This window comes from Camponotus vicinus, unplaced genomic scaffold (assembly GCF_025532165.1).
Source record: "Camponotus vicinus isolate PSW18456_S1 unplaced genomic scaffold, iyCamVici1.0 SCAF_4, whole genome shotgun sequence".
Classification (NCBI taxonomy): domain Eukaryota; kingdom Metazoa; phylum Arthropoda; class Insecta; order Hymenoptera; family Formicidae; genus Camponotus; species Camponotus vicinus.
This window is the reverse complement of record NW_028141976.1, coordinates 15,227,750-15,249,839: the sequence shown is the minus strand read 5'-3', so window position 1 is coordinate 15,249,839 and position 22,090 is coordinate 15,227,750. Positions and strand designations below refer to the sequence as shown.

Here is a 22,090-nt window from a genome sequence, read left to right as displayed (position 1 = left end):
TTACAATCCATACGAGCTATTGGTTCTTCTTCAGGCGGTCATTCCGTTCTTGTCGTGTGCGTCTCTCGTTGACGCGTTTGCACACCACCGATCCTTCTCCATTGGTTCTCCTCTCCTGTCTACCTGTATGTGCTTACTTACTTAAGTCGTTTGTGTACACAACGGGTGTGTTGACTCTCGACAAATTCGTCCTGTATGCGTAAAACGCACACACATGCGCGCATACGCAAAATGCGAGAGGGAGAAAACGAGAAGAGAAAGAGAGAGAGAAAAAAATGAGAGAAAGATGATGTGTGCCTACGCACCACTGGCCTCTTCCTGCGGATGAGATCGGAGCACGATCGAATCGCGAGAGACGTTTCGACACGGGTCAAAGGCACCAAAGTACCGATACCAAACGGTAGAAGGTGAAATGTGGGTGTTCTTTGAATATCCACATCGAAAGCGGAAATAAGTACGCGGATCTTGTACATCATTGCAATTCTTATTAATTTGAGATTTCGCGTTATGCATATAAACAATCCGAGAAATCTACGAAACTGCTCTTGTCAAAGGATTTAGATATATTTTAGATATCTCTTTTTTTACAAGATAAATATATCGATGAAGATATACAGCAGCTGCGACAGAAACTGCCTACTTGTCAGAGCTTTCAAAGAGGGACACATGTGCAGTGCTTATGCATTAAAGATGAATTATCTGCGGTAGCATATATTATTTGGCGTCTGTCCGGGTGATTCTTGAAATGACTTGTTCAATTGAGTCACTTGTCATAATTAGTTTCTAGGACAAGATAAGAGACTGTGTCTCGACATTTATTTTTATTATTCAATTGCGTCTCTCTCTCTTTCTCCTACATGATTATGCGCTATAAACGCATTGCGAGTTATAAGTAGTTTATTCTGGAAATCTCTTTGAAAAATGTTGCATCAACGAGGGATCTGATATCGCACTGATAGAGAGAAGTGACGCGTTTTATTTGGCCAAGCACTCGGCATAAGTTGGTTTACGATTTCGCTTTCGACAAGGTATATCATACAGGATATTTCTGTACTATTACTACTAGATGATGCTTCGTTCATCGCCTCTATACAACTTTCTAATGTGTTTATAATATTATACGAGCCTGCGATGGTTTAAACCCTTGCGTGATCGCTAGCTATCAGCCAGCGTCGCACGATTTATTACATAAAATCGCGATTTCATTTAACACTTTTACCATTATTCATCTGCTCATCTTCATTATCGGGTTTCTCATTTTTACTATAATTTTAAACCGCTTCTTTAATAATATGTCTCGATTTCAATTAATAACAGTTATTTTTGAATTAAATATCTCGTAACATTACATTGCTATCGAGTCTTCATCCCTTGTTCATCTGCAATTTTCTCCCCGCTTTCTATTGCATTCGTATTTATTCTAAAAGCTAGAGATGTGAATTAAAATTATCTTCTTCTAGATGGTACGGTGCCGGCGCTGGCCGATTCTATAACTAGTCAATGGTCTTTGAAATTAATGTATTCCAATGGCTGTCGCGCGGAACGTTTAACGGTTTTTCACATGGAATGTGCGTGGACGCATCGACGCGGTCCCCGATCATGTGTGTGAGTTGGGCCTAAGCCAGACTTCTTTCAGGAGTACGAGCCGCGCCTTACCTCGCCTCGCCTCGCTTCACCTCAACGTCATCGTGACCCGAAGATTTCTTGCCTAGAAAAAAAAAGATGAAAAAACGAAGGAGACATCCAGGAGTATTTTATAACGCTCTGCCGATGTATCCATGCGCGAGGAAAAGATGGGCGGCTGACTTTCTCCGCGTTGACCGCCTGTTCGGGCCCGAAGGTGGTCAACCGAATCTCTGCATCGGTCCAGATTGCCTTCTTACGCGTCTTATCAACAAATTTATTATCAAAAATGCATCGGTATTTTAACACGCAACTGAGTATTTAAATGAATGGTTAATAGTTAAAAATAATTAAAGCAATCTAATAAACATTAAAATCAAGAAAAGTTTTGAAGCGATCTCATTGGAATAATTTTTTGAAAAATTTTTGTCTTTAATGATATGATTTAAAATGTTGAGAATTTTTTTATATGTCTTAATATCTTGAATATTCAATGTGTAATTATTTTAATTGACAGAAATTTTACCAAAAATACGACAATTTAAAAAAATTTTGTAAATTATCGTAATAAAAAATAACGTAAACGCAGATTGGAATATTAAAATTTTCTACAAGTTTTTGAAACATTTTTATTGTTTGTAATATATTTAAAATGTTGAGAATTTTTTTATATGTCTCAATATCTTGAATATTCAATGTGTAATTATTTTATTTCATAGAAACTCTATCAAAAATACAATTTAGAAAAATTTTGTAAATTATCATAATAAAAAATAATGTAAACGCAGATTGGAATATTAAAATTTTCTACAAGTTTTTGAAACATTTTTATTGTTTGTAATGATGTATTTAAAATGTTGAGAATTTTTTTATGTGCTTAATATTTTGAATATTCAATGTGTAATTATTTTAATTGACAGAAATTCTATCAAAAATACGACAATTTAAAAAGATTTCGTAAATTATCGTAATATATAAAAAATAACGTAAACGCAGATTTATCTGCATATTTTTGTACTCTAAAATAGAGCTAAATCTATGTACTATTGCTTTCCTTTTCTCAAGTAATCGTGATCTCGCGATGTGATATGTAATATAGTATATAGCGGATCTCAAGAAACTTTCACTTTGTTTCCGCTAAGTTTTTTCTTAGTGTATCACTCGTTTATTCTACCCGCTCATCAGATTTTATATTGCAGACGCATCGGCGTCCACGTGCTTCACTTACCACAAGCAAGAATCAGAAAGTTTCCCCTTCGCATACGTATTACATATATACGACGAATCGGATCGCATAAATACACAGCATCGCAAACTAAGGCGCTAATCCGGCGATACATTGAACCGGGTGGTAGCCACGCGCGCTGATGGAACACTTTCCTCTCGTCGACGCCGGCGAGAGTGAACTCGTCCGAGGATCGAGGTCAGGTCAAGGCCCCCACGAAGTGAAGCCTTCGTATCTGAGAGTTCTCGATCTTCTTCTCGTTCTGCTTCTCTCCATGTTGTTCCTCGCCTCATCTTCTCTACCATCTCTGTTGGCTCCATCTTTGCATCCATCGCTTCGTTGATGCTTACAAAGCAATCGAAGGCTAAGTAAAAAGACGGAAGAAGAAGGAGAACGTCTTTGCTACGATTGACAAAACTCGTTTCTGTCTTTATATTCATCGACTACCTATCATCATTAGAGCGTATCCTCTTCTTGCAGGTACGATGCAAAAAATAAGTGAAACATATATGCAGGTATATGATTTTGCACGGCTATTATATATCGTTATGCGGGTTAGTGGTATTGATCTATCTTGCTTTTTTCCGTTTTATCGTTGTAAGCATGAAGTACAGTGCAGAGAAAGGAGAAAGAGAGAGAAGAAGTTTTGCACCTTGCACACGTGAATGAACGAAACGAAAGTTCTCACCTTTCTTTCTCGCCTCCTCTTTTTTCGTCCACGCTCACACGTGATTCTATGGTTTTTTGCCTAGCAATTAGCTCCTCTCTGCATATGACTCATTTAAGATGAGACGGGCCATTAAAAAGGCAATGAAACTGCACCGATGAATGAAACCAGTCGTCGGAATGATACATTCATGATAGGACTCGTAAATGATGAAAAGCAAGTAATTTAAATGGTTAATAATTACTTCGTAATAACAACGCGCGATATCGTAAATACGGGTATCGTCTGTCGTCTACGCACTGTTCTAAATTGTTTACGCGCCACCGAAGAAAGTAGCGATATTAGTACTTTCACGTGAATAAATTTGTGCTTAATGTAAACTCAGTTAGTGCTAATTCCCGCGTGACGACCTACATACGAGGACACTCACGGTCCGCTCTTCAGCCTATTTTACATTGCCATACAATTACGACTGCTGTACAATTACGAATTTCTATCACGGAATATCACGGCATGAATAATGAGATGGAGTGAAAATTGGCGAAATCTATACTCTTACTCCGAAAATACACAATATCGAGATATCTACCAATTAAAAAACTCTCCAGGAAGATGAGGAAAAGAAGACGAGAGACTCGGGATCTCGATTCATCGAGGCAACTTTCGGGAACTTGAATTGTAGAAGGGTCTCGCCGACGTATCAGAAACGGTACCACCCGAAGCAGAGATGCGTTCTTTAAGATTCACGAATTTTCGGGTCTGGATACGACAGGAGAAGTCGATTGGTGAGATCGAACGTAGAGAGAAAGAGAGACGAGGAGGAAGGAAGACGTGGACTCGCGGGTACCGGGAAAGACAGGCATCGACTTTTTCTCGGGTACGGTAGAGAGTGTTAGGCGCACCTTGAAAAGACTCCGCGCGGATGCTGACTGGCCCGATCGGTCTGCTCGGCCTGGTTTACTTCCCGAAGTGTGTGTCCACCGACTGGTCTCCGCGTGTACGTCCGTCTTACGTGCACGCAGAAACTCTCTCGCGCTCGCGCGCGTGTGGTAGCCACGCTCGGATACGCACACGATCGTCGCGGATGGATCAAACAAGTGCGTAAGGTGCCCCCGTGCGAACACGTCAGATTTCATTCGTGCGTTTCTCGTATGTAGGTGATGCCGCTCGCTCCCCCTTCGGTCCCTCTAGGTACCTATACTGTCGCTCGCCATGAAATCGTTGGTCTCTCTCCATTTTTCTCGGAGAGATAACCGGACACTCCAAGACGTATGTCCATTCATGTCGCCTGCATCGGGACGTTAAATCGTCGTCCAAATAGACACGACTGGGTCTATGTCTGTGTAAAAGCATTTCTCTGTCTCGCATGCTTGGCTCGCCTCTTTACCTCCGGTTTTCGCACGTCCCTCCGTTTTCTATCGCGTCTCGTTGAGCTTACTTTCGATCGAGTCCCGAATCGTCGGGCCATCAGTCGGTCAGGCTCCAGTTCTTTCGCGGGCCTCATCCCCGCCGTCTTATCTCGCATCCTTCTCGCTCCTTCTGTTTCTTTCGCCCGTTGCCTCTCTCTTCGTGGCTCTACGATTTTAGCGTATCGGTGACTTCCGTTAGTTTCACCCGAATTTTAAGCATCTCGCAACGAACGAAGGAACGACGATGAATATTATCACGCGAGTGCTAAATTTCATTTGAATATTATAATCACACGCAATTAACACGTAGCGAGCTATCGAAATAATTAACTATCCATTCGCACGTGCTGTGCAAATTTCATTCACGAAACGCAAGATTTCATCAGTTGCGAAATAAGATGAGGAAATAATGTACGATCGTTCGATTTAATTATAATCTTAATTTATTTGCGTATTTATAAATATACATATTGTGTTCACACATGTGACGCGGTAAGCGTATCGCTACGCGTGTAACAATAAATACTGAGGATGATCCGTGTAGGAGCGTTCTCGTGTGTGCAATGATCATAAAGTGAACACAACGGGAGAATACAGTGAGAAGAGATCGAATTATATGTTTACAGGATGAAAATAAATACAAGTTATGCGCGACAACAGAGAAGAAAATATTTCGCGAGAGTTAAGAGAGAGAGAGAAAGGGATGAGATTAAAGAGATGCCACGATGAGAATGTAAAATTTTTCTTTTCCTAGGTTGGTTTGTACGCGGAATAGGCCAGATCTTGCCCAGATCTTCCCCATCCGCTCGATCCGTGTCCTCCGCCGACTTGAACGACTTCGTGTCCGTGGTCGTGGCCACCACCTGACACAAGTTTCTTTAATCCGATGATAGCAGCAAGTACTAGTGCAAGTTTGCTCACTATCAACGCTTTGCCAGCTAACAGGGCGAGAGCGCCAAGAGCCAAAGGTACCAATGTACCGCCAATTAACAGAGGAATAGCAAGAAGACCCATTTTATTCTTCTTCTTGCGACCTAGAGAGGATAACGTAATAATTAATGTTTAACGAAAAATATTTAATCAAATATAAAATGACAAAATTTTATGTAACGAACAAATTAATTTAATTAATTTTATCATTTCGAAAAAATTAAATTTCAATTCTGTTGAACATATATATTATAAATAGAGCCAGAATATGTGAGATAAATTAAAGAAATAACATTTCAAAAAATAATGTTTAAATATCTAATTATTATTAATTCATATGCATTTGCTAACATTATTAATAATGCTGGTTTTCTTACCTTCTTCTGTGAGACTACGTTGGAATTCCTCCACGTTTGGCAATCTTAGTTTTAGAGTGTGACTTTGAAAGAATTTGACAATCTTGTCGAAAATCATGTTATTAAGAGCATCTTCCTTGTCTTCTAACGCTCGCGGTAAACTGGCTTCAATTTCTTGAACAGATTTTTCTGGCTCGGATTCGTTGGCAGCTGATTCGTCATGAACCAGAGTAACGCCATCGGCTACATTCAATTGAACGCTCCGAGAGATCCTATCCATGGTCGATAAGAGTTTTAACTTCAGACAAGGACTCAGTTCCGCGCCGGCGCATTCTTTGTACACTTGATAGACGTAACGCAACTCTCCAAATACACCAAGACCACTTGACCTTGCGGTTTGTTGTTCATTAATGGAATTGGATGTAGGATTAGTTTCGGCCGATCTTGCAGAGACCGCCGTCACAAGTACAGCCAGACATACGTAGTGTGCAAACTGTTTCATTTTTTTGAAATAAATATCTGCGAAAAATAATTAATAAGAATAAATTAACAAAAAATTTTATTTAATAATTCATAATTATTTAATAATTAATTCGTTAACAAAATTTGATCCTATAATTTAATAGTGCATAATGAAAAAATGTAACGCATAACATACGTTTTAAATTTCAAACCAAAGAGGAGAAAAAGTTTACGTCTCATCACAAATTATTATTAAAAATTTATCTTAAATAAACTTAAAAAAGGTTCCAATTTTTACTAAAGTTGCTCATGCCACTTATAATAGATAACTTTTCAATATAATTTCTACCCAAGTATGATTCTTCGAAATTATATTATTCGTACATTTTTTTCGTCTATTTATGAATTTATTTCATCTACTCATCAATTTAAAATATATCTTTATCACAAAATGTGTACAAAATCCATCACTTAATACAATCACAAGGTTCAAACTACGCAAACCTCAATCAAGACACTGTACCTTCCACTACGAAAAAATCAAACGTCTCGTCCTTCGCTTCTTCCAGCCAGAAAGTCCTTGTGTCCGCACGCGGCTACCGATTTCTGATTAATTTAACACGCTGCGTACCACTGCGAGATGCGTGTACAGCTGTGAGCACTCTAGACTGTACGTAACGGAAGCCCTGCCCTAGCTCTATATATCTAGCCAGGTATACCTCCGTTCTGGGCGATATTTCCCCCACCTGGTCGGCGCCGGTGTATGTACACCATCGCAACTATTTTCATACCATTGATTTGAGAGCGGTCGCTTTGCACCTAGACAACCACCCGGGGGACGAAAGTAGAGAGCAGAATTCACCTCCGCGGAACGCGTCATAATCACGGCACTCCCCCCGGGATTTTATCCCCCACCAGCGGCGCATCCAAGCGAGTTTTGCCGCTCTTACACGGGCGTCTCGCGACGATTGTCCTCGTCTTTCTAATGTTCATTCCTTATACGGACTTAATTCGACCGGTCTAACCGCATTTCGTCCGGATCGTTGTTCCGTTGTTCCTTTTCGCGCGTGGGCGCGTAGACCGACCACCTACGCACCGACCGATGTGCTTCGATGCTCCCACCGTTCATCGTTTCCCGGTTCTAATTTCTCATCAATTGCCCCGTTTCGAATAAGATTGAAAATGAAAGGCGCAAAACAATACGATGTCGGAAACCGACGTGAGATTTTCGCGCGCCAGCTGCGCGAGCCGAATCAAGAATCTCCAAACAATACGTCTAATGTAGAAAGCGCCTTGAGCCACGGTTTACGGTCATTGATATATTTGATAACAGGAAACGCAATAAAACATAAAGTGTGTTATTGGCACGAGCTTATACATACTTAGAATTATCCTGTATTTACGATACTGTAAAATCGTTCATTCGTTAAGTGGCGAGAGATCGCGAGCTAAGGATCCGTTGTTCCAGCTGTTACTTTCTAGGCTGCCTTAATTATTTACGTCAAATTTCGTGATTATATCGGGGAATACATACGATATTCAGAATAAACCTCACGCATAAGACAGGCCTCGAAATACGATTTTGAAACGTCACAAAAAAATCTTTTCGAATGTCAATCAAGGTAGTTTAAAGTTGCTATACTGATACAGAATGATCATCGTCACATATGTACGATTGAATGTATAACTGCATTTCTCGTTACTTATCGAGCATTCGATACACAGTTATGTTTCTGACATGAAATTTGGGATTCCTGAAACGTTTGCCTCAGCTATTATAATTAATGTGACAATGTACGTTCCACTTTTCGATGAAAGATCGAACAAACGTTTTCCTCTACGCGCCGATATAATCATGTCATCGAAAAAGGAGAACCGATGAATCGGCAAATTAACGTATACCGTTACCCGCGTTAGGCACAATTTCTTTATCCAATTAATCATTTAATTCATTTGATGCTTCTAATTCGATGCTTCATTCCTAGTGTCCCTTGTATCCTTGACACTTTTCATCCTGATCAATTCGATATACGCCGGACGTGCTCTTAACTAGGTCGTACCAAGTGAAAACGTTGCGTGCGCAGATACACTTAGACCATTTAACGAATTAAACTGTTTTCCAGAAGGAGAGAAACGAAACGGAGACTCTCGCACGGAGGAAAAAAAAAGCGAAATACCTTGTCGTCTCATTCGGAGTCATCGTTAAAACATAGTTTGCTTCACCGCGTTACTACCCCCTTCGCCTTCGTTAACATCGCGTCGAAATTGCCGATGCATAACGTTTTCATTGAGCTGCACGCGAATATCCAAGAAAGCATCGCGACCAGCTAACGGATACAGAGGAAGGAGAGTCGGTCCTCTCCTCGTCTCTCCCTCCCTCCTCCTCCCCCTTCCTCCACCCCGCGTTCTCGTGGATCTGACGATGATGCCGGAACTTATTCGCGACATAATGTCGCGTTACCGATTTCTCGTACGCGTACGTGCCGTGAAAATGATCCCCCCGCAACATGGCGAAAGCGACGGATCTCGCGAGAGATGGATCACCATCAACGTGCGTCTCAAGCTCCGCTAATAAACGCGCGCCTGGAGCTTCATCGTTTCCGGTTCGCGGAACCATCGGACCTGAATTCCATTTTGTACGACCGGTGATTTTCTCGACGGCTCGATACGCGTGGCTACTTGGCCGATGAAACTGTCGTTATTGCATATACGTGCCTCCTTCTTCTTCCTTCGAAGCCGCCTCGGTAGGAACGGAACCCGCACGGTATGCAGGTTACCACGGCTTCTACCTAGCTACACGCGCGTCCGCTTTTAAAGGGGAGGGGCAATCACCGGGTTAAGATACGTATTATCAAGTATTAAGGTAGATTATGGTAGATATTATCTCTCGCGGGGAAAATTTTATCCTGATTTTCCTTCGAGTTTTAGTTATTAACTTTGTAAGATTAATAGTCAATCGTATCTGCGATACGGAAATGAATGCCCCTGATATTAATACAATATAAATATGCACATTAGCACGCTATATTCGCATGCTATATGAGTTTGAACGGTATTTTCTTTTTTTTATAAAAAATACAATTTTAAATGTATAATTTTATATAAAAATTTCAAAGCGATTCTAAAGTTAAGTCGGTTAGTATTTCTTTAAATTCTGATTTCGTAGAAATAAAATTTTTCTTCACATACGTATATTTAATTATTAAATACATGTATACGTTTAATTATTAATATAATAACGAAATAATGTATTTAGATTTAAGGTTAATATTTCTTTATTCTAGTTTTCAGACCGAAGAAACTGTTTTGAGATTCTCGAAATACTCATAATGATAAGAAAAAGAACGAGCAATGTGAGGAATGTGAAGGGAGCTCCGAAGATATAAAATGTGTACCGTATGAATCGTATAAATTACTACAAAATCTCGTATATATTATACATATAGTTCGCATTCCTGAGCAATAAAGCGGCCGTGCTGAGCATTCCTTGATTACTTTCGCTCATGCTCTCTCTTCTGTGAGCTTTATTTTATTTCCATTACATATCTATTTATGTATGGAAAATATAGTACGTTGCCCCGTATCCGGTACGCGATCGCTGTTTCGAACTCAATAGAGCGTATTTCATGGTCTTACGTTACGCCTTATGATTACGAGTGCAAGTGCAACGTTGTATAAATAGAAATACTCGGCCACGGACGGCGGTCACTCTTACGAAAAGGAAACATTGGGTTGTTCTCGTCGACGGAAGCTGCAGGCATTGAAGTCTCTTTTATTGGGACAAGACTGAGGAGTCCATTTGTCGTTTTTTTTTTTTATTATAAAAGAAAACAAGAGATGTCAATGGAAGCACACAGTCAAACATCAAATAAATATTAATATAAGATGTAACGAATAAATAACGAAGAGTTCGCATAAATATACATACATAAAACAATGAGCATTTTCCAGAGGTACTGGTGACTGGCCGCAGGATAAATCGACCGTTATGTAGAATAAAGCGAAAAGAAAAAAAAGAAGAGAATCACACAAAAAGTAGAAGATTATATAAATATAAGGAAATAGAATAAAAAGATTCGGAGAGATTTCAAGTTGAAGAATAATTTGATAGTGGACATCGCGAAAAAAATATAGACGGGTATCAGCAATTTTTCTTCGAATACGAGATAGACTAGGTATTTTTGTACACGAGTAGCATAAGTGAGAGAGGGAGGAGATAATGAAGAAACGTGTGAGAGAAAGAGTGAAGCGAACGCAAGTGGAACGAAAGGGAACATCGTTGAAGTCGTTGAAGAGAAATGCAAGAAACAAGATGGAGAAACTTTCTACGCTACGGATTAAGCTTATGCCTGGGGTTGGTGGGCGCGATAGGCGATCTCATGGGCGTCCTGCGGTAAACTCCTTGCCCATCCGTGTCCGCTGCTGCCGTAACCACCACCATAGTCGCCGCCGCTGAATCCACCACCACCGTGGCCACCATCGTCGTGGCTGACAACGTGACTGCTACTGTGATGCGGATGGGAAACTACCTCGTAGGTCACGTGCTTTTGATGAGAGCCAAGGAGCTTCTTCAGTCCGATGATGGCCGAGATCACGAGGGCGATCTTGCCAATGAGCAGGGCTTTACCGGCTATCAAGGCAATCGCGCCGAGGGCCAGCGGCAATAAAGCGGCCGCTTTCAGGGCTATGGCGAGCATTAGAGGTCCTAGGATCTTCTGCGCCTTCTCTGTAACGTTTCAAACATTTGTTACTTTTACGTAAAAATCAGCAATGGACGCTCTTATATATATTTCGATAATAGATACTTAAAAATGTGCTCTTTATACAAGAAAAAGTATTTATGTATACTTTAGATAGAGTTTTTAATTATAATTAATTGATTAAGATATTCGGTTCTTTTTGTGTGAAATAAAGCGTATTCATATATTCATTTATTACTAAATGTAGGATATGAATATGGGTCGCGAAGGTTAATGCTATAATTATTCTCGCTTTACACTTCTGTGGAGAACGGGAATATGAATACATCACGAGATGTAGTCAGTACATGTTTAAATATATGGTTTTGCTTCATGAAACACCTCCCAATTATCCTATTACACATGATTATCAAGATACATATTTGTATCAAACAACTAAAAAATTATAAATAATGTATAGCGATTCGTTTATGCAAGAAATGCGTACTTGTTTCACATATACTTCTTTTTATGACTGTCTTGTAATTATATGTAACGCATAAAGATAGCAATTTAAAACTAGAAGAAACCGTTGGCTCAAATTGACTTAAAAGGTAATATCCACATCGTAACATCGATAAATTAAAGATGATCCAGAAATTTATAAAGTTAATACAATATTAATAAAATATTATTGTAAAAAATATCTGAAATTTTTTTTAATCACATCATAATGTATCGAGGTAATTTATGCGAGTTTGCATTCATGAATAACATGATATATAATCTCCGGAATTAATTTGTATAAAATGTTAATCTTGTTTTATTTTCGTGCCGAAATTCATCATCGAATAACAGTAGAGCAATTCATAAGTAGATAGGCAGATGTTAAAATACAACGCGTAAATACTCGCGTTAATCATTGTAAATTCGATAATAATGGTCCCTCGTAAATCACATGGCACCAAATATGGAGACGCACAATATTTTTAAAGTGGAATAGCGGCGAAGGTCAAGGCGAAGTATCAGGATGGAAAGTATGTCAAAAATCTCGTCCGGTGGGGTCTCTCTCTCTCTCTTTCTCTCACTCCCTATATCTCTGTGTTTCTCTCCCAATCTTTCAATATCCCCGGCGCTCTCCTCCCGATCCTCTTCGGTTGAAGAGGTTCAAGGGGAAGCGGAACCAGTTCTTCAGTGGGTCAACGTCTGCGACCGGTATTGACTTCCTCGTCATCATCGTCGCGTGTTCACACGACTACGATGGACGCCGAGGACTCTCGTACCGCAGCTGACGTTGGCCCGATAAACCCATGTGATTACCTTTTCGTTATGCGAGTAATTTATATCTTTTTCTTCTCTATTGTGTATTATATAAAAATCTTTCTCAAAATGCTTAGCAACAGAGAAATTTATATGAAATGATTTACATATGTTAGTAATCTATAAATAATATATATAATTGTGTTAAATTTTTTATTTTTTTTTCATATTATAGATGGTAGCGATATAAAATGATTTATATATGTTAGTAATCTATAAATAATATATATAATTGTGTAAAATTTAATTATTTATTTTTTCTCATATTATAGACGGTAGCGATGTGGCTGTGACGATTAAAAATTCTGATATTTGTAAGAGTGCAAGCGTTCCGATACTGCAAACAACATTATGTTCGATTGATTTATGACTCGATTAAGAATTAGTCAATTATTGCGCTAGTCTCACTTTCAAGATGATTTTCCATTTAGCTACTCGTTGTAACGATATTCCTTCGTGAATTACAAATACGGTAAAACATAATTAGAAATTAGCAATGCTGCATCATAACCGGTTTAATATCCAAGCACATTTATAAGTTGAACTTCTTATATCACTATTTCAAAATAAGTTTCGTATTATAATATACTCACTCTTTTTTCCACGACTCTCGACAGCGTTATCGCTGAAGTCCTCGAAGCTGCGCCCAGCAGACTCGATCGCTCCCAAAATGTCGCTGCCCTTGAGGTCAACTTTCACGGAGTGCGTCCTTAAGAATCTTCCAAGACGATCGAATAAGAGCGTATCAAAATCGCTGGATTCGATAGATCTGCCAAAAAATGTAAGCATAAATATTTTCTAAGAGTTATAGAACGGATTTGTCGTCAATGTTTGAATTTTCGTAATCACGTAATTCTCGGAATTCTCTCTCACAAGAACGGCCGACAACCAACCTGGGCGCACCCTCGCCCTCGGCGTTGGACGTCTTTACGACGGTGATGCCCTCGGACAGCGTGATATCCTCCTTATCGGCCAGCATCTTGTCGACAAAGGTAAATACTTTGTACTTGATGCAGTTGATGGACTCCTTCTTCAGGCAGTCGGCATATATGCTCGTCATCAGGTCGTTCTCACTTCCGCTGACCTTCTCGCTGGTCGGCAATGCCAGGGTCGCGGTCAACGCCGCCGACACCCACAGTAACGTCACGAAATGCTTGGCCATGGTCACCGTGTGCGACTCCACCGCGTTTTACGCGTCTCGTACGAACGAAGCCGAAGATATCCTACAATCGCGTGCCTCACGTGCGGTACGTTTCTTGACTCCTTCGTGCCCCAACAACGTGCAATCGCGTTCGTACGTAAGGCACGCCAGGATGCGCCGATGCTGCCTCGTGTGTTACATCTAAAAGAGGTTGCTTTGCTTTTATACCAAAGTATGGCACGAGGGGAACCTTCGTGGATTCGCGAGCCTTCGGGGGTCCGCATCGTACGCTCTCTCGTCTCCCTCCTTTTGCTGCTCCTCTCTCGTCACCCCCTCTGCTCCTTTCTCTCTCTTGCTCTATCGAGTGTGTCGAGTACCGCAGGAGTTCCCCACGCTGGCTTCCTCCCCTTTCATCGACCTTCCTCTCGTCAGCCCATTTTATTTCGGCAAAATAAAAATTGAGAATGACAGAGAAGAAAATTCATGAAGAGAAGAAGAGAAACGAGGAAAATATATAATACAGAAAAGAAGACTTCTCATAATACGTATGTCCAGGATCCTTTAGATAAGATTAATATAAATTAATATAATTAATATAAATTCTCGGATTAATATATATTTTCATATTCTTCCGTTTTATTGATTATCTTCTTCGTATTTCTCCGCCCACTCTTTTCGCATGTTCTCACGCTATGGACCTACTTTAAAACATATTAACTTGTAACAGAAGGGGAGCCCCTCCAATACAGTCCGAACCAGATTCGATGAGAGAAACTTACAACACGAGGGAAACCTATAGACATTCAGGACGACAGAAAAAGTATAGTAAGTACGTGGGTCCTGTATGATTTGCCGCACCATTTCGCCCACCTACCATGATTATTGCGAGAGTGTTGTGCGACTCGAATGACGGTTGCGAGTGCGGGAGTCCACGTATGTCGTGCATTCGACGTTGATTCGAGACGGCTAATCAAGGAAATTCTGGTCAACTGTGAGATTCCACGACGGTCATTTGCCGGTGCAATTCATGGAATGTGAATGTTTCTAGGGCTCATAAGGCGAATTACAACTACTCGATATTTCTCTTCATTTATTCAAATAATCACAGAAGCGCTGTGACCGCTCCAGATACTTTAGTTCAAAGAGGTCGTGCAGTCTTAATAGATACACGAAGCGTCGTTTATATCGATGTTTAATCGGCGGATGCGTTTTACAACCTCCATTAAGAACGACTGTGGTGACTCATGCCTTATCACTTCGGTTTGATTAATTCTTTGTGTTAGAGAGAGAAGTGGCACGATGTAACACGTGAGGATACCGAACAGATGAACTGCAATTTCTTTCCCTTTACATTATTTTCCTGATTATAATGAATTAAGGAAGTACAATGGAAATTATCTTGCCACCTGATCATTCAATTTTATCTAGAAATTAATTTATTAGATTTTGTTATCGCATTATCTCGATCCAAATATATAGAGATGAGATGTTTTCTGACGGGAGTTCATAGTGTATCATTCGGCGATTAATTATTGCAAGTGATGTCTCTCGGGCCATCTCCGAAAAATTCATCGGCAGATGATGAACACGAGATATTATCCCTGGAACGAGGTCACTCACCTATTTTTAACTAGGTCGAGAGTTGAGCGATCGTTTTGATCTCTCTCTCTCTCTCTCTCTCTTTCTCTCTCTCTTTTATATTATCTCCCTCTTCTTTATATTTCTCTCTTTCTCTTTTTCTTGCTCCTTTCCACAGTAACAACGTTCTCGATCCCGACTTCACTCGGGAAAAGATCAAGATCCCCCGGTACGCGAGAGCGAATGTCGCCTTGAGCGAAATCGCACACCTGACGCAGTCTGGGTTCTTTAAAACTTCAAGCGAGATGAACAAGAAATCACTCCTGCGCGCTTTTAAACAAAAGCGAATGTCTCCCGTTTTCTTATGCATAATTGAAAAAAATAAATGACGTATTTAAACTCATATTTAGCATTGCAACTAAATATTATTGTCCAATTTAAAGCTCTTTTCTTTTATTAAAAATTATATTTAAAAAATTTAAATATATATACAATGGAAAAGTTATATCTAAATATATTTAGTATTTATCTTTCACACAAATACTATCAAGCGAAACAGTAATTCATCAGATTCTTATCAAATTTGCAGAAATAAAACAATAATAAAAAAAATTAATTATCGGAACTAAATTTAAACTAAATTGCATTAAAATATTTTATTAATATATTTTTCATTTCAGAATCGACGCATTAAACCCTCGAGAAAATTACTGAAAGTATCGGAGCGTTTCGATAAAAGTTCCTTGGGAATCATCAAAAAATGGCCGCAGGGGAAACAGAAAGAGAGATCGATGTTGTCGAATGAGGAGGACGCAGAGAATCGGGAACTCGAATGTCGCGATGCTCCTGTGATATCAATTAGTCAGCTGCCGTGAGCAATTATAAGTACGGAGAGCACCAATTACATTTCATTGTAGCAGATATATCCATTTTTGTACGACAACGTGACCCTGGCCGTGAAACGTTGAAAGTTATGGGAAAGGTAACGGTCGCTCGTTGTTTCAAGCTCACTCGGTTAGGTTCAAGGTATCTCAGCCAACTGTAACGTTTGTGTATGTATGTATGCAAGTACGCACTGTATGCACGTGCGATATCAACGCCTTATAATGCATATGCCGCAAATTGCAGCCCATTTAATCTGCCAAGTAGAAATGCATCTCATGAATGAAGCTTATCTAGTAGACTATTGCATGATTGAATGTATAATGATAGAAGATTAGAAAGTAGATGAAGTGTGATGAATTCTCGCGGATTTTCGATCAATTTTAATTATTAAGCAAACGATATAAAAGTGCTATTTTTTATTATTACTAATGTTATAAATAAATAGAGCACATTCGCAAAAATGTAACCTGGGATATTTGAAGTTGCTAAGCATCTCTGCGGTTTTGCCGAGGAAAAATATTTATTGTATGCAAAATTGATCGAGTCGTTATGCAAAACAGTACGAATTAACGATGCGACGATACACGCGTCTCGTAAACACATTTTAGGAAGCCAGCCCATCGCTAGGAAGTCTAGTAACCTAGTGACGCATGGGAAACTTAAAATTAATCATAACGTGAGAATCGCGTACCTGGATTTTATACGCGTAAAAGATGCGTTCCGCACTTTACGACTCTCTAATAATGAAACGACAAACGACTCGACGCTGCAAACGCGGAGAAATTCCGCTTTAGTGAGCTCGAAGAACGGCTTTATTCATCCGCTTGCACATCCGTGACGGGCAACAGTGCCAATTTTCACATTTTTTTTTTCATTCATTTTATGCGAAACGCATCTCTCATCACAGAAGGAGAAAATTATTTTCCCACTTATAAAATGTTTCACAGACCCATGACCGTATAAAAAATAGAGGCAATTAAAATTGATTATTTAAAAAATTATTATACAATGAAAATTAAAAGTATTTATTTTGTGCGAAAAAAATGTAAAATAATCTAAAGTTAAAAATACTTTTTATTACAACGTAAAGTAAAAAAATACACACAAATTGCAACAATGCAATAAAGAAAGAGAACTGTTTAACATTTCTTGGGACTCAACATATTTGATCCAATTCTTATAGTATTGATATAATTATATTGCATCGTGCTCGGCTTTACCACAAACGAAAGTCCTTTTCCTCTCGAAACAATTTCGCATCTTTTTCTCCTTTTCGAGGCAATGTGATTATCGTTGTTACAAAGAAACGAGTAATGAAGCGTGACAATTGGCTTTTTGCACCGTTTTTCTTTGCGACACTCTATCTCTGACACTGATTTGCGTCTCGTGCAAATAATATACTTCTTGACGCGTTTTATCCGCACGAGTTTACACACTATATCTTAGAAACACTTTTCATTCAACGTAAATTACCCGCAAATTATAATCATGGTATCCATCAAAGGAGGATAATAGAGCAAAAGTCATAGATTGATTCTAGTTCGCGGTTTACTATCAATTCGCCTCGTCTTTCTTCTTGAAGCATCGTCCTAAAAAAATGTCAGATCGACATGTATCTATTCGAAGTAAAATTCTTTTTACTGAATTCGGTGGAATTTTAATGCACGGCGTGTGGAAAAGAAACGAGGTACTTTGTCTCAACCTCCTTTCCATAGCTATTTATTTTTCTTCTATGTGGGACTTAAGGACATCGGTCTCGAAACATTTAGTGTAGTAAGTCAGTGTCTCCTCGACCCGATTGAGGATGATGTACGCGAGTTGCGACCTCCCCTCGACCTCAGACTTGAGGAAACGACTGATTTCGATCGGATGCACCTGAGACGTGCACTTTCCCCCGCGGCCGCCTGACGCGATTGAGAGTCAGCATTTCCATCTCGTCGGCTCGATTTCGAGCCGCCGCCGATCGGATGACTCGTCAAGGAGAACAGAACACTCGCGATACATTAACGATTTCGAATGTACTCTTTATGCAATGCGGCCGCGAAGAGTTTCGCTCGCGAAAAAGAAAGAAAAAAAATACTTTGGACCTTCCCGGAAGACTGGAAAGTTGTCGCTGCCGTTACGATGATTTCTCTTTTTCGAAGCCTCTCGCTCGACTCATGAATGATTTGCGGATTCAATATCAAGAATGAAAACATAATGAATAATACGCTTCTTTAAATTGTGTGACGGAGTATCAATTATCAAATCATTCATGCATCAGGAATTGAAACTTTCGCTGTTAGTTAAATGAGAGTACTCGCATTAAATTCGTCTCAGGATTAACAGTCATCGTGTATTATATATTATATATTATTTAATTTCTCGAAAATATTTTGTCATATGTATTAAGATATTTATTTAAGATATTTTATATGTATTAAGATATTTATTTAAGATATTTTATATGTATTAAGATCTGTATCAAACTATGTTTATCACGTACAACGAGATGATATTTCGCGATGTGGGAAAAATAGGAAGAGGATTTCAATAATTGACATATTCAAATTTTCTTTATAAATAATATTAATTATAATGAATATTACGAAGCATACAGATTCGTAAGGATGTAACTGTGTTGCATATACATCGTATTGGACTAGATGTAACCATGATTCACCAACTGCGTCTCAAGTGAGTTCTGTAGATTCGCGCCGAAGCTCGCGCTAAAGTTGCGATGGCAAAATCGTAATATGTAACATTATATCTCTCTCAACGAGTAACATAAAGACATTATCCGCCGATCGAACGTGTCGCGACTAGCTTCGCAGCTTAATGCGATTTTACATTTTACCTGCTCGATCTATTCGCAAATATGCGAATTATGTATTAATATATAATTTTATGTACATTGCACGGAAGGGCCAAACGCCCCATCTATAATATATATTTACTATTTAATGATATAAATAAGAATAAATATTTTTATAATAATCGGGAACAATGGAGGATCAACAGTGAAGCTTGAGTCACTCGACTTTCGGTATCTCATTCTTTCCGTCGTCCATTATTCGATAAAAAAAGAAGAGGGGAAATGGAAAAGTTGTAGAAGAAAGCATCAATGGCCATCGTTAATGATGGTGATAGCCAGAGTACGCCTGGCTGTGCGAGTAAGCGTGAGGATCTTCCCAACCGGAAGAGCCACCGCTGGCCCATCCACCGCTGACGGGAGCGGACCATCCACCGCTGACGGGACCAGACCATCCACCAGATGTAATGGGCCCGCTCCAGCCGCTATTATAAGGGGAATAATCATGATAACCGGCTTTTTTCGCCCAGAGGGCCTTCAAACCGATAAAGGCAGAAATGGCGAGGGAAATGAGAGACATGAAGATCGCCTTTTTCGCTATGATAGAGATGGCAAAGTAAGCGAGAGTCGCTAAAAGACCGAGCTTCACTTTCGCGGCAATCACGAGAGGTATAATCGCTTTCAATCCTTTCTTCTTGCCTCGACCTAAAATAAGACAAGAGATTTATTTATCATCATTCAATTATTTGTTTAAATAGTTGCGTAAGACAGGTGTAATAACAAACTATTTTTATCATATGTATCGATTAATGTGAGTGAAGATTCGTGTGAAAATTATCAGCAATCATATCTATCAATTTTGACATCACCTTCGACAACTTCATCGACGGCCTGACGAATTTCCGGTGGCACGGACTCGCTGATGGCGCGAGCCGATTCACGGATTTTTTCAAAGGCGGGTGCAAGATTGATCTAAAAGAATAGGTTTAAATTCAACCACACCATGTTTACGTATATGTCAGCTATAGATAAAACAACTGTCAATTTTTTAAGTAATTATCGTAAGCGTATTCTATGTGTATGTATTTCATTAATATGTATATTTTTTAGTAATGCTTGACTTACCCTAAGACTGCGACCGGTCAGGAGCTGTCCAGCTTCATCGCTGATGAAGTTCTCGAGGGTGTTTTGTCTCTCCGTGATATCGTTGGCGGCGTCTATCTCTTGATCGTACGCGAGTTCCTTGCCGGATCTGGCACTCCTGTCATCAGCATTACTTTTCACAAGGCTCACTCCATTCACAAGCTCAAGTTTATCCTGGGCGAAGAATTCCTTGGCGGTTCTGTACAGGGTCTTTTGCACGCAGGCTATGCTGTCTTGCTTAAGGCATTCGTCGATGCTTTGTCCGGCGGTTAAGACGATCGCGGTCGTCAAGATCAACAGCTTCTTCAGCATCTTCATGACTCCGTGCGGAAAATTTCACGAAACGGGAGAAAGATTGGCACTAGATCGCGGCACGACACGTTCGATGGATCTACGTAGTTCGGACCTCCCTTTTCCGAAAGCCGTTCCGTGCGTAGTGAAATTTCGTGTGGTCCATCGGACAATCTCTTTAGCTTATATTTGGTGGACCCCTCCTCTACCGTCTCCACCGTCGTGACCGCCCCACTGCCTCTTTTTTTCTTTTCCAATTGACGTGCGTGAATGCGTGAGCATCGCGTGCGTCGCGCATCCGTTTAACCGACACACTACCAATGTATAGATGTGTTCAATAGATGATTGGTGTACCTACGACTATGTCCGACTACGCCGCCAACCGCGATGCGACCTGCGACCTACCTAGGCAGAGCAAATAGAGGCCGGGTGTACACGAACTGCGAGGGACAACGCCTCGAACGCTAGTAAAAACGCTTTCTTCCAACAACGTACCTCTTAAACATACGAGACCAACTTTGCATTGCGACATGTATTACACAGGATATGCAGTGCTTTCATTGAATGTCCGGCCAAAAATGCGAGTACAACGTACAGGATAGTAAAACAAAATACCTTAACTATTTCAAAGAAATAGTCTAATGCTACGTGATTGAGTAGGATAGAAAAAGATAGAAAATAGCATATAAATATATGATACATTTTTCTTTTCATATTTATATATATGGCATGAAATAACTTTACTTATCGCTTAAATTTAATACATAACTTGATTTTGATAATAATGTAAATTTAATAACACTCGTCAGATATCAGAGAAATTATATTTTGCATAATTGAAAATGGCAGCTGATACAATTGGCTTCATTTGTAATAATAACATTTATTTTAATACTCTTTTTATAGAATAAAATAAATGGCTTACTTGTATATTTCTTAAATCTTATGATATAATATATAATATATATGTATATAATTGGTTTAATATATGAATATTCACAAATATGCGCTATAAAAAAAACCATAAATTATATTATTAACGTCTGAGGAATCTAGATTTATCTTTGGTCGAGTTCGATGATATTTCTACTTGTCCTGATTACTTTACATACTTACGTATGCAAAATCGAAAAACGGATGGGACCCGAATTTCAAGAATGTGTTAAATCCCATGTAAACACACTCTCGAGAAATCGCCATTTAAGCGATTTTAAATTCCAGCCTTAATACTAACCGACTTTGAATACATGTCAGCATGTATTTTTTTCTCCATTTTGGTATTTATTATCATATTCAATGAAAGACAATAAAAGACTTGATGGGAAAGGATCGTTCAGTGTGTCCATTTTAAGCGAATGTTACTACAACTGGGTAGAAAGCGTAGATAAATTAATATTTAAAGAACCAGTTGCAAAGAACACGTGATAATAATGCATTCACCATATAATTTCTACAAATAGTAATAAACTGTATTTAATTAACTCATATAGTTTTACAGCCATTCGCATCATATACATAGAAAAGGAAGAAAAGGAACGATAAACAACCGTAAATATATTAAAACACGACCTTTGTGTCTGATTAGATCCC

At 39.3% G+C, this 22,090-nt stretch overlaps 3 protein-coding genes across 3 annotated transcripts; all 3 read right to left on the bottom strand.

Annotated features, from left to right (window-relative positions):
* Positions 1-5,379: 5,379 nt before the first annotated feature.
* Positions 5,380-7,311, bottom strand: LOC145970691 (uncharacterized). The gene is made up of 3 exons (XM_083097558.1): positions 7,196-7,311; positions 6,232-6,729; positions 5,380-5,958 (listed from the first exon to the last, which is right to left on the bottom strand). The coding sequence occupies exons 2-3, from the start codon at positions 6,710-6,712 to the stop codon at positions 5,675-5,677; spliced, it is 765 nt and encodes a 254-aa protein (XP_082953684.1). The 5' UTR covers positions 6,713-6,729; positions 7,196-7,311; the 3' UTR covers positions 5,380-5,674.
* A 3,218-nt stretch (positions 7,312-10,529) lies between these two features.
* LOC145970196 (uncharacterized) lies at positions 10,530-13,988 on the bottom strand. Its single transcript, XM_083096744.1, has 3 exons — positions 13,565-13,988; positions 13,265-13,440; positions 10,530-11,398 (listed from the first exon to the last, which is right to left on the bottom strand). Exons 1-3 carry the CDS (start codon positions 13,831-13,833, stop codon positions 11,016-11,018), a joined length of 828 nt encoding a protein of 275 aa, XP_082952870.1. The 5' UTR covers positions 13,834-13,988; the 3' UTR covers positions 10,530-11,015.
* Positions 13,989-19,388: 5,400 nt separating this feature from the next.
* Osi6 (DUF1676 domain-containing protein Osi6) lies at positions 19,389-20,527 on the bottom strand. The gene is made up of 3 exons (XM_083097820.1): positions 20,192-20,527; positions 19,936-20,038; positions 19,389-19,771 (listed from the first exon to the last, which is right to left on the bottom strand). Exons 1-3 carry the CDS (start codon positions 20,525-20,527, stop codon positions 19,389-19,391), a joined length of 822 nt encoding a protein of 273 aa, XP_082953946.1.
* Between the last annotated feature and the right edge of the window lie 1,563 nt (positions 20,528-22,090).

Coding starts and splice junctions, on each gene's coding strand:
- LOC145970691 (XM_083097558.1), bottom strand. CDS start 6,712: ATGAAACAGTTTGCACACTACGTATGTCTGGCTGTACTTGTGACGGCG. Junction 5,959..6,231: donor ACGTAGTCTCACAGAAGAAG/GTAAGAAAACCA, acceptor TATCCTCTCTAG/GTCGCAAGAAGAAGAATAAA.
- LOC145970196 (XM_083096744.1), bottom strand. CDS start 13,833: ATGGCCAAGCATTTCGTGACGTTACTGTGGGTGTCGGCGGCGTTGACC. Junction 13,441..13,564: donor GAGGGCGAGGGTGCGCCCAG/GTTGGTTGTCGG, acceptor ATTTTTTGGCAG/ATCTATCGAATCCAGCGATT. Junction 11,399..13,264: donor CGAGAGTCGTGGAAAAAAGA/GTGAGTATATTA, acceptor GAAACGTTACAG/AGAAGGCGCAGAAGATCCTA.
- Osi6 (XM_083097820.1), bottom strand. CDS start 20,527: ATGAAGATGCTGAAGAAGCTGTTGATCTTGACGACCGCGATCGTCTTA. Junction 20,039..20,191: donor TGACCGGTCGCAGTCTTAGG/GTAAGTCAAGCA, acceptor CTATTCTTTTAG/ATCAATCTTGCACCCGCCTT. Junction 19,772..19,935: donor CGTCGATGAAGTTGTCGAAG/GTGATGTCAAAA, acceptor GTCTTATTTTAG/GTCGAGGCAAGAAGAAAGGA.